The sequence below is a fragment of the Saimiri boliviensis genome, chromosome 3, assembly GCF_048565385.1.
Source record: "Saimiri boliviensis isolate mSaiBol1 chromosome 3, mSaiBol1.pri, whole genome shotgun sequence".
NCBI lineage: Eukaryota > Metazoa > Chordata > Mammalia > Primates > Cebidae > Saimiri > Saimiri boliviensis.
Genome location: NC_133451.1, coordinates 143,697,381 through 143,711,427, shown reverse-complemented (window position 1 = coordinate 143,711,427; position 14,047 = coordinate 143,697,381). Strand labels below are relative to the sequence as shown.

At 42.8% G+C, this 14,047-nt stretch overlaps 1 protein-coding gene across 5 annotated transcripts in view; it reads right to left on the bottom strand.

The window, feature by feature from the left end:
- The window catches only part of ZNF827 (zinc finger protein 827), a 182,512-nt gene extending 180,557 nt beyond the window's left edge, over positions 1-1,955 (bottom strand). For 4 of the 5 annotated variants that reach the window (XM_039479138.2, XM_010338626.3, XM_074396850.1 and 1 more), the window contains exon 1: positions 1,282-1,954. In XM_039479138.2, the coding sequence (XP_039335072.1) occupies positions 1,282-1,324 (43 nt within the window). In that variant the 5' untranslated portion in view covers positions 1,325-1,954. Of the gene's footprint in view, positions 1-1,281 lie in introns of all 5 variants that reach the window. The other variant, XM_039479137.2, reaches the window with a different exon arrangement.
- Positions 1,956-14,047: the final 12,092 nt, after the last annotated feature.

Sequence of the window (14,047 nt, the reverse complement as noted above, 5' to 3'; positions counted from 1 at the left end):
TCACTTTTAGCTTTAGCAGCATCTCGGAACACTCAAAGCGGAGAAAGACTGGGGGGTTGGGGGGAGCTGGAGACGGAGTGGGGGAAAAGTTAAGAGTCGCGCAAAGAAAAGCCGGAGGGAGGGCAGAGAGGGACCGGGGGCGCGGGTGGAGGAGGGGAAGGGGACCGGGCCGTGCCGGCGGGTGTGTGTCTCCAGTTGGCGTGTGTGGCTGCCGCCGGGGAGGGCTGTGATGCACTTTAGTCCTGGACTCTGCTCAGGCTCGCCAGGGAGGGGGTCTGAGAGCCCGAGTCTCGCCTGGCTCCGTCTGCTCCGACTGACCCCGCATTTTATTGCGGCCAGGAGCCCTGCTCCTCCCTCCCCTCGGCTCTGCAGGGACCTCGCGCGCCGCGAGCCGCCCTGCCTCCTGCCTCCGCCTCGGCGCAGCTCCCGCACCCCACATCCGCCCGCCGTTGCCCGGCCTCGCCCCCTGCCCGGCCGCCCCGCGCCCCGGCGCGCCCCCTCGCCCCGGCGCCGCGGGAGCAGCCGCCCGGCGGCGCGTGTGTACCCGTGTGTTTGTGTGCGGTGTCCCTACACCCTCCCCAGCCGCTCCCGCCTCGCCCGCCCCCGACTCCCCTCCTCCGCCGCCGCCTCCTCCACCTCCGCCTCCTCCTGCTCCAGCCGCCGCCGCCGCTGCCGCCGGCGGCTCCAGGGCCGACCAACCCCGGCGCAACCTTTAGCCAGGGACGGACCTCTCCCTGGATCCCGTACCCGGCGGGCTGCCGCGCGCCCTCGCCCCGGCACCCCCAAACGCCATGTCACGGCCCCCAGCCCTCCGCGCGTCCCGACCCCCGCACCCTCGGGCGCTGGAATCCACAAGGAATTTTTTTTTTTAAGATTCCAACCTCTCCCACCTCCCCCCACCAACCCCCCGATAAAAACCCCAGGCATCCACACTACTCCCCTCCTCCCGCCTCTTGCCCCCTCCCCCCAGCAACCCGGGGCGAGGAGGGGGAAGGGGAGGGAAAGGGGGGAAAAAAAAGCCCGATCTCAAGGAAAAAAAGAGGGGGGGTGAGAGAAAGAAAGAAAAAGAGAGAGAGAATAGAAAGGGCACGGGGCTGATCATCACCAACATGGCTGCCTCAGCATAGACCTAAACGAGGAGTAACCCGGGCTGTGTCTTTGTCAGTTTCACCTCTGTAACCCTAAACTAATGCAGAAAACAACGGAGGAGGCTGCGGAGGGGAAAGAGGAGAGGGAGGGCGAGAAAATGGCACGAGAGGAGGTGGAGAAGGGATGACTTACGTGAGGGAAGGCGCTTGGGCTGCTCCTGCTTCCTCCTGGGCATTTTCCCCCTTTTCTCACATTCTCCTCCTTGGTTAATGTGAGATCAAATAAACCCCCGTGGGGGCAGAGAGGCAGACACTGGCAGGAGCGGGGAGGTAGTTGGGGGGCGGGCGGGCGGACAGGGGGAAACCCCTTCTCTCCGGTGTGTGCAATGGGTTGAAGCTTGTTTCCTGGAGCCAGAAGAGGGGTTTTCTTCTTTTCTTTCCTTTCTTTTTTCCTTTTTTTTTTTTTTTTTTTAATTTTTGGTCGTGCACCTGGCTTGTCCCCGAGCGTAATATTCTTCAATGGAAACGGATCTAATAGGTGTGAGTGTGTGTGTGTCCTATGCTCGCGTGTGTGATGGGAGGTATAAATAAATGAGTGCCGGTGCGGCGGTGTCTATGGCCGCGCTCTGTGTCTCCGAGCCCCTAACACTAATGTCGGGATCAAAGGGCAGCGGCGGCGGCAGCACAGCTCACAGCTCGCTCTCTTGCTCTCTCTCTCTCTCTCTTTCTCGCTCTCTCTCCTCTCGCGCTCTCTCTCTCGCTCTCTCTCTCTGTCACACACACACACACACACACACAGGCACAGACTGAGGGAAAGAGCGAGAGCTACACACACACACGCACGCACACACACACGCGCACACACACACACACACAGCAAAGAGGAAGGTGCCCCAAGGCTCCCAGGGCGGACTCAGCCTCGGATTTACAACCGCTCTGTCTGGAAAGAATGGGGGGTGCGCGTGCGGGGGTGGGATGGAGCTCTTCAAATTTATCCCGCTAGTCGCCAATTCTAGGGGGGAAAAGTTTTTCTCACTCTTTAAACAACGATTAGTTCATTATTTTACTGATTTTTAAAAGGAAATAAATTTTTATCTTAACTTTCGTTTGTTTATTAAGCTACATTTTGTTCTGTATGAAATTCTGCAGGCTTTTGTCCCTAAAATAATTACTCTCTCGCCCCATCACCTTAAATCTGGAGGTTATCGTCTCCCACATACTCTCCAAAAACATTCCAATAAAACTAATCAAAAATAAAAAAATAAAAAGACAACATATGGTGAAATCAATAGTTCGGTTGACAGTTGACAGAGTAAGTGCCCAGTTTTGGAGTGTCCAGTGGAGTTAAAACTGAAAAATGCTCCTAAATGAACATTACAGCTACTTGACAAAGAGGAAAATAAGATTAGGTCACCCCTGATGGTTGCTTTAACTGCTACGTGGTACTCCTAGAGTGCACATAGCAATCTTTACTTCGGAAATTTACTTTTTCCCCTGCTGTACACTGCAGGTATATGAAGTTTACCCTGAAGCAATTCCAGTGTGCATTATGAGCCCAATATAGCAGTTTTCATTAACTGATACATACTTTCATTACCTTACAAATCACACATCTTTCTTCAAAGACAGACATAAAGGAGAAAAATAGAAAAGGACGGGTCTCACTCTAGCACAAAAGGTACTTGGTGAAAGAGGACTGTTCTCTTTGTGACTTGCAGTCATTTGGATAAAAGTTCACTCAGAGGTTGTTAATGATTTAAACTCCAAAACCTGCTACTATAATTGAAGTAAAAATGGTCTGAAGAAGAGTTGTTTCATAAAACTCTCTTTGTAAGAGGAAACTTTGAACTTAGCAGAATACATTATATGTCATGAGTCAGATGTAGCTAAAAAAATTAAAAGGTACATTATTTAACTACATCTTCCCTTTTTAGCTTTTTAAAAACTGACTCATCATCTTATTATGTTAAATATTTTCCTACCAATTTTTAAATAGACCTTTTCATCAAAGAAGGTGGAGGCACAGTAAAGATATAGAATATTAAAATGACACTCCATAAGCCTACATGGATAACTCATGCCTCTCTGAGGTTGAATTAATTCTTACAACTTCAGTGGTGTTACAGAGAACCATGGGGGTTAAATTCTGACCTGCCCCTTTAACAATAATAATAAAGCTTTATATTGCAGTTTTATAAGTGAAGCTTAAAGAGTCCTGTATCTCCCAAAAGATGTCTTTTATTGATAGAGAAATCTTAGGTTCAATACCTCCCTGCCAACTCCCACCAAAAGATCTAGCTTCCCAGTAACAAGTAATCCTATTGAAAACAAGGTTTGAAACACCTGTATGAATTCAATCTCAAACCAACACAGAGAGCAGTCAAGTTTAAAATGGAGCATCATCCTTAAACCAGTTCTTCCTCAATGTTGGCTTTAAAAAACTGGTAGTTAAGTTTTCCTGCATTATAATTTGAAATATAACTATCTTTCCACTCAGGTCAAATTCAATTTGCCATAACTTTGACTACTGTCAGTGACATTGGACTTGAAATTAATATATTAATGATAAATCAGAGCCCATCCTTTCCAAGTAGACAATTGCCCTGAGTCTGTAGGATCTTTACACCTAAACAGAATGGTCATCACACTTCACTGCTGCTTTTTCAGAACCTTTGGCTAAGGTGCTCAGGATTATTACTCTGCGTAGACACACCACCACCTTTTCTGAATTGCTGGGACTCTTCATAATGGGTAGTATGCTATAATTGAAAACACACTTTAGGCCTTTCCTCAAAGCAGAGTACATTTCCTACAACCTTTTAAAGGCATGCAGGCAAATGCTGTCAACTTTTAATTATATAGGTGTTCTATCAACAGCCAAAAGCATTTTTAAATTGAATTTATTCATAACTCCACCTCTTTCCAAAAATTATTTGAAGTAGTACACAACAATAGAAAATGGAAATAAGGACAGAACAATTTCCACTTCAATCTCAGGTTGGTATCTCTATGCTACAAAACACTCTTCAAGGTCATTTGCATCTCACCCTCAATTGCTGTATGCTCAGGGAACACAAATTAATTTTAACGTTAGACTAACATAAAACATTAGGAAAATAAATAGTGGGGGGTTACAATAATGGATTTCAAAATCAAAAGCATAAATAATTTTGGAAATGTATGCTTTTGGGATATATACACCCATGAACTGTGAGGCTGTATTATTGTTGGCCATATTCATCATATTGGAATATTCTATTTGATTCACCCCACCCATTGACCAAGCTTTTAAAAGCATATTTTATCTTAATAATTACAGTACTCTCTCCACTCCCATCTCCATTATCTCTCAAATTTTCCCAAAAAATCTATTTTAATTTCACATTTAGAACTGTGCATTCTAAGACGTTTTATAAACACTCTCACAGGAGTGGTAACTATTCAAACTCAAGTATTGCAAAAGGTGGGTAGACAAAGGGAGCACTTACCCTAGAATAGTGTGTGGTCTGCAGGTACAAAACTACTTTCATACTATCCAGGGTCCATGAGGTCAAAACTACTGTCATACTAACACTAAGATGTTATTTGTCCTTTTATCTGCGTTGACATTTGCACTGATGATGTAACAGCAATAGTGGGTAAAAATGCCACAACTTAGCACTAATTAAGGCAGAGCACCAAAATGTAGAATAGTCATCCTATTCTTCACCGTCATGAACACAGAGGAAGGAAAAAGGGAGGTTTGTTTAAGAATGTCCTTGATAGAGCAGTAAAACTTATTAATTTTATTAAATCTCGATCCTTGAGTACAAGACTTTTAAATATTCTTTGTTGACAAAAAGGTAGGTACATATAAAGCACTTCTGCTGCATACTGAAATACATCAGTTGTCTGAGGGAAAATCACTTGTGAGATTGTTTGAAATAGCCGGTTTTTAATGGAATGTTATTTTTACTTGAAAGGACGACTGACTGACAAACTCAGAGGGGTATTTCTCAAAAAAAACAAATGAAGTGAACCTACAATTTCAAGGAAAATAATGCATACTACTTTTTGGCAGTGACAATATTTGCCTTCATAAGTAAAAATTAGAAATGCAGATCACCTGTATCCTTAACCATGAATTTAACAGCTTCCTGATACTTACAGGCCTTTTTGATGAGATGGATGGTAATGTTAATAAATGTGACTTTTTGATATTGTCTCAAGATTTTGGAAGATCTGCCAAGCTCAGTGAACCAATATTTTCCAAATGACCAATGCTTGATGTTACCAAATCATGCTGTAGTACAAGATCCATTCAAAGCACAAGATAGATCAGTGGGTTTTAAGTGGAAAATATGAAAAGTTTATATACAGTTTAGATACAGTTTAGATACAGTTTCAGATTTTATACTGTAAGTAATCCTAAAGAAACTACCACTCATCAAGTTTTGGTGTAGTATCAAAGAAGAATATCCACAATTATCTAAAAAGGCTATTAATCTACTTCACCCTCCTCCAGCTACATATCTGTATGAAACTGCATTTTTTTCATTTACTACTTTAACCAAAGCAACATATCACGATAGATTAAATGCAGAAGCAGATATAACCCAGCTGTCTTCTATTAAGCCAGACATTACAAAGATTTTCAGAAATGCAAAATAGTGCTCCTCTCATGTTCTGTTTTAAAAGTTATTTTTTATAAAAATGTATTAACATATTACATTTCTGACTGTTACATATAAATGAATTAACAAGTATTTTTTAAAAATCTAGTTTCAATGAACAACACGGTCATAATCAATAGCCATAACTGATATAAACAAAAGCTCTTTGGGGCGCTCAAAAACTTGTAAGGGTATTAAGGAATTCTGATTCCAACGAGTTTGAGAACCACTGCCATAAAAGTAAGATGCAGTTAAAAATAACAATGAACATGTATGGAGGTTTTACCAGAGGTGTTGGAATCCAATCGTAAACATGCTTACCCATTTCATAAAATGAAGCTCACTAAGCCCCAGGAGCTGAGGGTCAGTCTATGTGCCCAAGCGTAGCTCCTCTGATGAGATCCCTTATGGGACACAGGAAGTAGAAGATGCTCATCCAGTCCTGTTCAAACAGGTTATCCAGCCACGCAGAGAGGCCAGTTACTCAAGTCTCTCCTAGCCGCACACCCTCTAGGAAAGTAAAACCGGGTCAGGTGGGTGGTTCCACTCTTTTCCCAAGGCAAGAACATCTGCCTCAAGAGTTAAGACGAGACCCCGGCGGCGATCCGTACCGCCGCGGATTTCAGTGGCAGAAACATGGCGGCCGCGGCGTGTCCGGCGACGCCGGAAGCCCCCGCAGAGGTTGGCTTGTGCTAGCGCGCGCGGCCTCAGGCCGTCGTTCCCCGAGGCGTGCCGCCTCCCTGTTCTCAGTCGCAGGCTCAAGCCTTGTCTGCCCTCCTTCTTTTTGGTTTGGTTTTGGAACTGACTCCGAGGGTTGGGAGAGCGTTGGTGGCGATGGCCAAGTCAGATCACTATAAACAAAATGTCCACCAGGGAAAATGTTGAAATAGGAGTTGCGGATACTTTGGATATACCGGATAAAATGCAAGCGGTTAATTTTTGTAACGTGGGGGGAAAGCCCACGTTGCTGGTTACATGTGTAAATCACTGTGTTACTGCTTTAGTCATTGTCTCTATTTAGCAATAACAAGACTGGAAGAAGTAAATACAGAAGTGAATATGGCAAAAAAAAAAAAAAAAAAAAAAGTTAAGACGATACCTTCTTTACCCCAAATGTGCTCTGAGTCTGACATTTTAAATAATGAATGCCTGTCCCAAAGCAGAGACATGGGTCTGGTGTCTCTCCTGGCCTGGACTTCACATGCTATAAGTCAGTATCTGGTGACGATGGCTGGCCATTCTTTACAGAGGGTAGGCTTTTACTCTAACGTGGACTTTCATGGGCCTGGATGGAATTGGCACATTTGGTCACAATTTGGGTAAACCTTGCTTTAAAAAGTAGTGGATGTGTAGGCCCATGGCCCAATATAGTACCTGGCAACAGAAACATTTCTGGGCATTTGGGGTTATCTGTCATCTGACTCAAGGCCTTGGGCCCCTTCCCTAAATATCTTCCCAATAGTTCTTTATCTCCAACACCTGATGTGAATGTTTCAGAGTATAGAGTCATATTCAGATTGGTCAAATTCCAGATCTCTGGTGTGTTTCCCTCACCTGGTCCATCCTGGCAGCTCTGATGTCAGAACCACTCAGTTCTTCCTTGCTTACTCCTAACTTAAACCACAGCTTGAAATAAAACTCTTGTCTACAAACCTTTACATGCCATGATTCTTAGTATCTCTGTTCATTTAGCTTTCTTAGGTCTTTTTCTTAAATCTGCATGGATGGGAACTCCCCTAAGCAGCTGCTCCCCACTTTCATGTATTTTTGAACTGATTTGTCTGATTGTGTAATGTACTTCTTTACTGCCTGACCCAGCCATCCTCCGACCTGCCTCAAATCATACTGCTGCCTCCTTGTGAGTCCCCTCTTACATGTGGCTTCCTTCACAGCCCCCTTCCTGGCAGCTCTGATTCAGCTCCTCTGCAACATCTATCTGTCCCTTTGTACTTCTGCCCCCAAGCCTCTTCCCCCACTATGGTTCACACACCCAGGACATCTTGACAAACTTGTTCACCCAAGGCTCATGTCAAGCAACAGCTTCCTTAGACTACAACATTGTTAGAATAACAAAAGACAAAATTATTACATGCCCAGACTCATGATTTTTAGTGATCAGCAAATACATTGGGAGCAGAAACCAATAAAAAAACTTCCTGTGCGTTTCCCTTATACCTTCTCTTCCATGATTACTTCTCTGCCATTTATGGTCACTCCTCTCTACCTCTGTTTATGGAATTCCATGTTTGCCACTGTCCATTTTTATGCCAACTTTTATGTAGTTGGTTATCTGATGGAAGGTAGGACCAAGTTACCCTGAGCACCATCTGTTTCTTTTTGGTGCTAGAGTTTGGCTATGCCTTTTTGTTGGGCTAGAAGTCCTTTCACATAAAGCAACAAATGGCAATACTGTGAGAGTTAACTATTATACACTCCCTCTTTGCCATCATTTCATTTCCTACTTTAATATTTTTAATAAGGAGGCAAAATTAGAGCTTCAAATTAGAATCACAGAACTTTATGGCCAGAAAGTGCCTTGCAGAGCACTTGGTTTTGCCATGGTATTAACACAAATGAAGAGTCAGAGTAACTAAGACAGAGTAGCAGAATCAGACGCTGCTTGCTGAACTCTGACTAGTGAGCTCTCTGCTATTCCAGAAAATTAGAGCTCAAATGTAGGATAATGTAAAGGCATATTTATGCATCCCAAAGTATTTAAGCAAACCCATTTTGCAAGCCAGAATGTAGAAGAATTTGAAATTGCAACATACAAACTTAAGGAATTGAGTGCTTTTAAATATTGTATGTGGACAATTTGATGTAAGCTTGATATTGTTTTGCTAGCTCCTGGAAGGTTCTTCTTAAATGTGAATGAAGGATAGCTATTGGGATTAGAAAGAAACTTTAAAATTTACCACCCCCCCAAAAAAAACCCAAACCATAGAGATGAACTCTATCTTGAGAATATAGATATTATGATAAAATACAGGAAACCCTTAAAAAAGATGTTACCTTCTCCAAGAAGAAACCTTGTGGACATTTCAAAATAAAATGTTTATACCTTTATGAAAAAAGGTAGCCTAAGTTCAGATCCCATTTCATTGTCTGCCAATGGTACACCTAGTCTTGGCCAATTGTCTTAGGAAGTCTTTCAGTGGAGTTCATAGGTACCCAGTGTCGATGTAGCACTGTAACTCTCTTACTCTTAAAGCACAAACCATGATTTGCTAAACTCAGCCCAGCTCCCTGCTAGCAGGTCCACAAGCCATTTTCATGTTGGAAGGATGGGTGCTCTTACAGGGGCAGCTTCTGAAACCTTATCCTCCTTTACACTGCACTCAGGAATCCATATCTGGGGAACAATGAGAGGAACAGATTTTTTGTGAAGTGTTTGGGGCAAGAGAATGATTTCTACAAATTGCTCAAAATAGCAGGAAGGAACAGGATGGCTAAACCACAGTTCACATCCTTGTCCTGGAGTCTGAAGCACAACTGGTCCAGCAAATGTCCTTGCAGTAAACAGAGTCTGGGGAACGGATTAAGAAGTTAATGTGGAGTTAGGCTGGGACAGAGGAGCTGCGCCATGGAAGTATGAAGTATGCTTGTGTAAAAGCCTCACATACCTAGGCTCTTTTGGCACACATGTTGGGCCCACAGAATACAGAGAACTAGCTCCATATAGTTCCTGTTAATGATGTCCTGAAAAACAGACACCAGGCATTGCAGGAGTTACTTAATCCAAAGACCATGGCTCTAGAAGTTTGTGCCCCAGGAGATTCAAGCTTCATTTGTGCCATATTTTTTCTTGTTTTAGAGGAAAGTTATATTGCTGACTGATCTTTTACATATTCCAGCTTTTTAGAGAGGTTGCTTTTTAGTGTAGTGTCCATGGGAAACTTTGTTATGACTTATGCATAATATAAGTATGTTCACCAGTATTTGTGTTTGAGTGTCAACACAGCTCCCTCTAGGAAAAAAAAGAAAGAAAGAAACATACCATATCAGCAAGGACTACCTAATTCATCTTCACATCAACTCTGTGAACCATTTTTTCCTCACTTTAAGGCTGGGGAAACTGAGGCATGGCCCAGGCAAGAAATTGCTCAAGGGTACATAGTTAGACCACTTGCACTTGAGGGCTATGGACGTCCTAATTACAGCTCCAGTGATCTCCCTACAACAATCAGTCGGAAGCCTGAGGAACAGATGGGCCACGCATCATGTCCTAAATGTCAGGAGACTGTTTTTTGTCTAACAGGGAAAGAGTAGACCCAGGTGCCCCAGTGCTCTCTCTAAGAAATGTTGGTTCCAGTTTCCTGGAAAACAAGTATAAGCTCCTATGTAGATATCAGTTGTTACATTAAAGAGAGCAAAGTAATGTCTAAGAGTAACCAGAGCCTAAATACGCAGAAATGGACATTGAACTACCCGTGTGATAGTGAAGTAGCATTGTGCTGGTTTCGCCACATTTGCCTCCTCCGCTTATTGTTCCTTCTCTACCCCTGTTCTCTTTGCCCCAGAAACTGACCACTAGTGACTGCAGCACCCACGCTCCCTGGCTGGCTTGATATACAGCTGGATTCAGGCAATGGGAAGTAACTGTAAGAGAGACAAGTAGGATGGGAGAAGGGTAGGAATATTTCTTCTCTTCTGTGTCTTTGCTTCCATGCTTTGTGTCTGGCTGTAAGTCTGTCCTTCCATGATTACAGCCTCTAGCATGGCACAGACTTCGCTAGTGTTGGAATACACTTTCCTCTCCTCATCCCTTCAGCCCTAGCACTGGTGGTAGCTCCTGGATGCCTCTCAGCCCTCATTAGTTCCCTTACCCTTACTCACCACTGTAAGGAGTTCCTCATTAAATGCTTTTCATTTGAATCACCTGGGGTAAATCACCGAACCCAGACTGATACAAGCTATTTTCATTCATTCACTAAATATTTAATGAACACCTACTATGTGCCAGGCACTGGCCAAAACCACTGGGAATACCATAGTGAGCACATAGAGATATTATCCCTGATCCTGTAGGGTTTACAGAACTCCATGGCTTATTTGACTCAACTCTTCTTTGTTATTTCCCATAACATTTAGATGATGATGATGATGATTTTGAGACAGAGTCTCTCTCTGTTTCCCAGGCTGGAGGGCAGTGCTGCGATCTCGGCCCTCTGCAGCCTCCACCTTCCACGTTCAAGTGATTCTCTTGCCTCAGCCTCCTGAGTAGCTGGGATTACAGGCACATACCACCTCACCCAGCTATTTTTGTATTTTTAGTAAAGACGGGGTTTCACCATGCTGGTCAGGCTGATCTCCAGCTCCTGACCTTGTGATCTGCCTGTCTTGGCCTCCCAAAGTGCTGGGACTACAGGCATGAGCCACCACACCCAGCCGGATTTTTTTTTTAAAGTACAGAAATACTCCAAGCAAGCCAGGGATTCTGAGAAAAGATAATGAGGCTATGTGAGAGGTAATTTAGGCTTCAGAGAGATTTGAAGTACATCATTAGTAGATGATTATGGCAGGGGGCAGGGCGGGGAAGGGGTGCGGAGAGGGAGAAATGATCAAGCAGAGTGAGTCTCCCAAAGGAAAGCCTTGGTGCCCCAGGATCTAGCACCATCTCGGTTCCATGCTCTGAACAAATTTAACGTGACGTAAGCAACACTGATGAGTGGGCAACACTGATCTACAAGACCCCTTCCTTGATGCTTCCTCCACCCTCTCTCCCGTCTCCACTTCTGGAATGTTTGATGCCATTTGCTCTCTCAGCAGTAGCAGTCCTTTAGCAACCAGAAATACCACTGTGGTGTCCCACTTAAACCTCTCCTGATAGATGGTCCCATAATCTTTCTTTATCCAAAATGTCACTGTTCTTTTTTTTCTTTCCGTTTCCCAAGGCTTCCTCATGCTTTTTTTCCCCCCAAAATGATAGCTAACATGATAATGAGAGTTCATATTTTTCTCTTTTATTTTCTAGGTTTTTAAGAGTGAAACATATATTACTACTATAATTTAAAATTTTTTGAACTGCAACAGTAAGTGAATTAGCTACTCAATGCAAACATCTTCAGCGGTACGAATCACATATCCTGTTTTACCAACAGGGATATCTTTGAAATACCCAGAAAGTAAGAGATGTCATAGAATAAATATGGCCATTTTTCTGGAATGCTCTTTTTGTTGATACATTTGTTGAGGGGGAGTAAAGCAATTTAACTTTGACATAATATAAAACATACTTTTATTAAGATATGTATAGAGATACCATGTACTCTGGTTTTTCTTATTAAAGATGAGGATGACAGTATTGTACTTCCCCTATCTTCTGATATATGAGGTTGCTATGGGATTTAACTGAATCCTTAAGCACAGTAGCTGGGATATGCTGCTGCTCCTGATGGCATGGGATATGCCATGAGGTCCAAACTATGCATGAACTTTAAGTCAAAATGCAGGGTTTCAAAGAAATTTTGCCCAGAGACTTCTCCAGGCTCTGTCCCCAGATTCCCAGGGGAAACATTTTCATTTGCTTTGGCTGCTAGAGGAAAAATCTGAATATATTACCTCTGTTTTTTGGATTCCCCATGCTTTATCCCACAGCAGTAACTTTCACAGCAGGAATTTTAGGCATTGTGGCATTTATTCTGTTATAAATTTCAGTTATAAAACATTTATTGAGGTTTTCGTGATTTGGGTTTTTAAACCAACCTGTTCTCCTTCTCCTTCCCCTATTGTTGTGCCTGAAACAAAATAAATGACCCAGAATTATTTGGCATTCATCTGACATAAATCATAACCCACATCAGATTACGTTCAAGTCTACATTACAGTCCCCTGGAAAAGTATAATTCTGAATGAGGACTACTTCTTCCCTTTCAACACTTCTTTATCACTGCCTGAAACAAACAGGCCAGGAAAACTAAAAAATGAAAGAGAGAAGGAAAGAGAAAGAAGAAAAAAGCAAGCAGGAACTAATAGTATCAAAAACATTTATTTTATAAACTAGGACTTTCTCTGAATTCAGAAAATGATTTTTACACCAAACAAAACAAAACAAAGCCCACATACACAAATTTTGATAATGTTTAACCCAATCTTGGGTTCGAATCTTACCCTTGAAAGAACGAAAGTCACAGAACAAGTCTTGTTGCCTTGATGTGCTTTAATCACACACTATTTTAAGTGCCTGTGTCATCCTGTTACTGAGTTGGATGACTGTTTTTAATTCACCACGAAATACACTCAAAACTTAATAACAACAACAAACCATAATATTATTGTCCTCATAGTAATGGCTAATGTTATCATACAACCTAGGCTTTGAGTATACAGTGTGAGAAAATATCCATGGCCCCTGCTCTCATGGAACAAATATCATAATGCCAAGTGATGACCATTTTTGTAAAAGGCTCTAAGGGTAACAGCTTAGACTTTACTAGTAGTTTTTTGTTTAAGAATTAACAAAATAGGCCGGGTGCGGTGGCTCAAACCTGTAATCCCAGCACTTTGGGAGACTGAAGCATGTGGATCACGAGGTCAAGAGATCGAGACCATCCTGGTCAACATGGTGAAACCCCGTCTCTACTAAAAATACAAAAAATCAGCTGGGCATGGTGGTGCGTGCCTGTAATCCCAGCTACTCGGAAAAGCTGAGGCAGGAGAATTGCCTGAACCCAGGAGGCGGAGATTGCGGTGAGCCGAGACTGCGCCATTGCACTCCAGCCTGGGTAACAAGAGCAAAACTCCATCTCAAAAAAAAAAAAAAAAAAAAAAAAGGAAAGAAAAAAAAAAGAATTAACAAAATAATTGAATATATGAATATTGGAAAAGAATGATAAATGTAATATTCTCCTGTTTCAGATGCTTTGGTCAAAGAGCTGGCATCTTATCGAAAGCTCTTTAGGTTTGTGAGTCACTGACATCTACCACTTGATTATAGTTGGGTAGCTTACCTAAATGAACAACAAGGCTGGGGGCAGCAGATCACACACCACACTGTTCAGCAGGGCAGTGAGGAGGGTACCTCCCTTTTCTCACTCCAGAGATTATGAGACCATTGCTGTGGTGTTTTCCCATCTTATAGGAGAAGTGGGATATCTATATTTTATTGAGAAATCTCCAAGTTCTGGGACAAAGTATATCTGCAGGTCACATCTGTGGATCATCAGTTTGTGATGATTATGTGTTAGATACATGTAACTCCCAACAAACCATTACAATTCATGCATTATTCTTATATGCATCAGACCAGAAAGTAGACAAAATAATAAGGTCCTCAGATCCCATTGTGTCACATATTCACAGACTCTC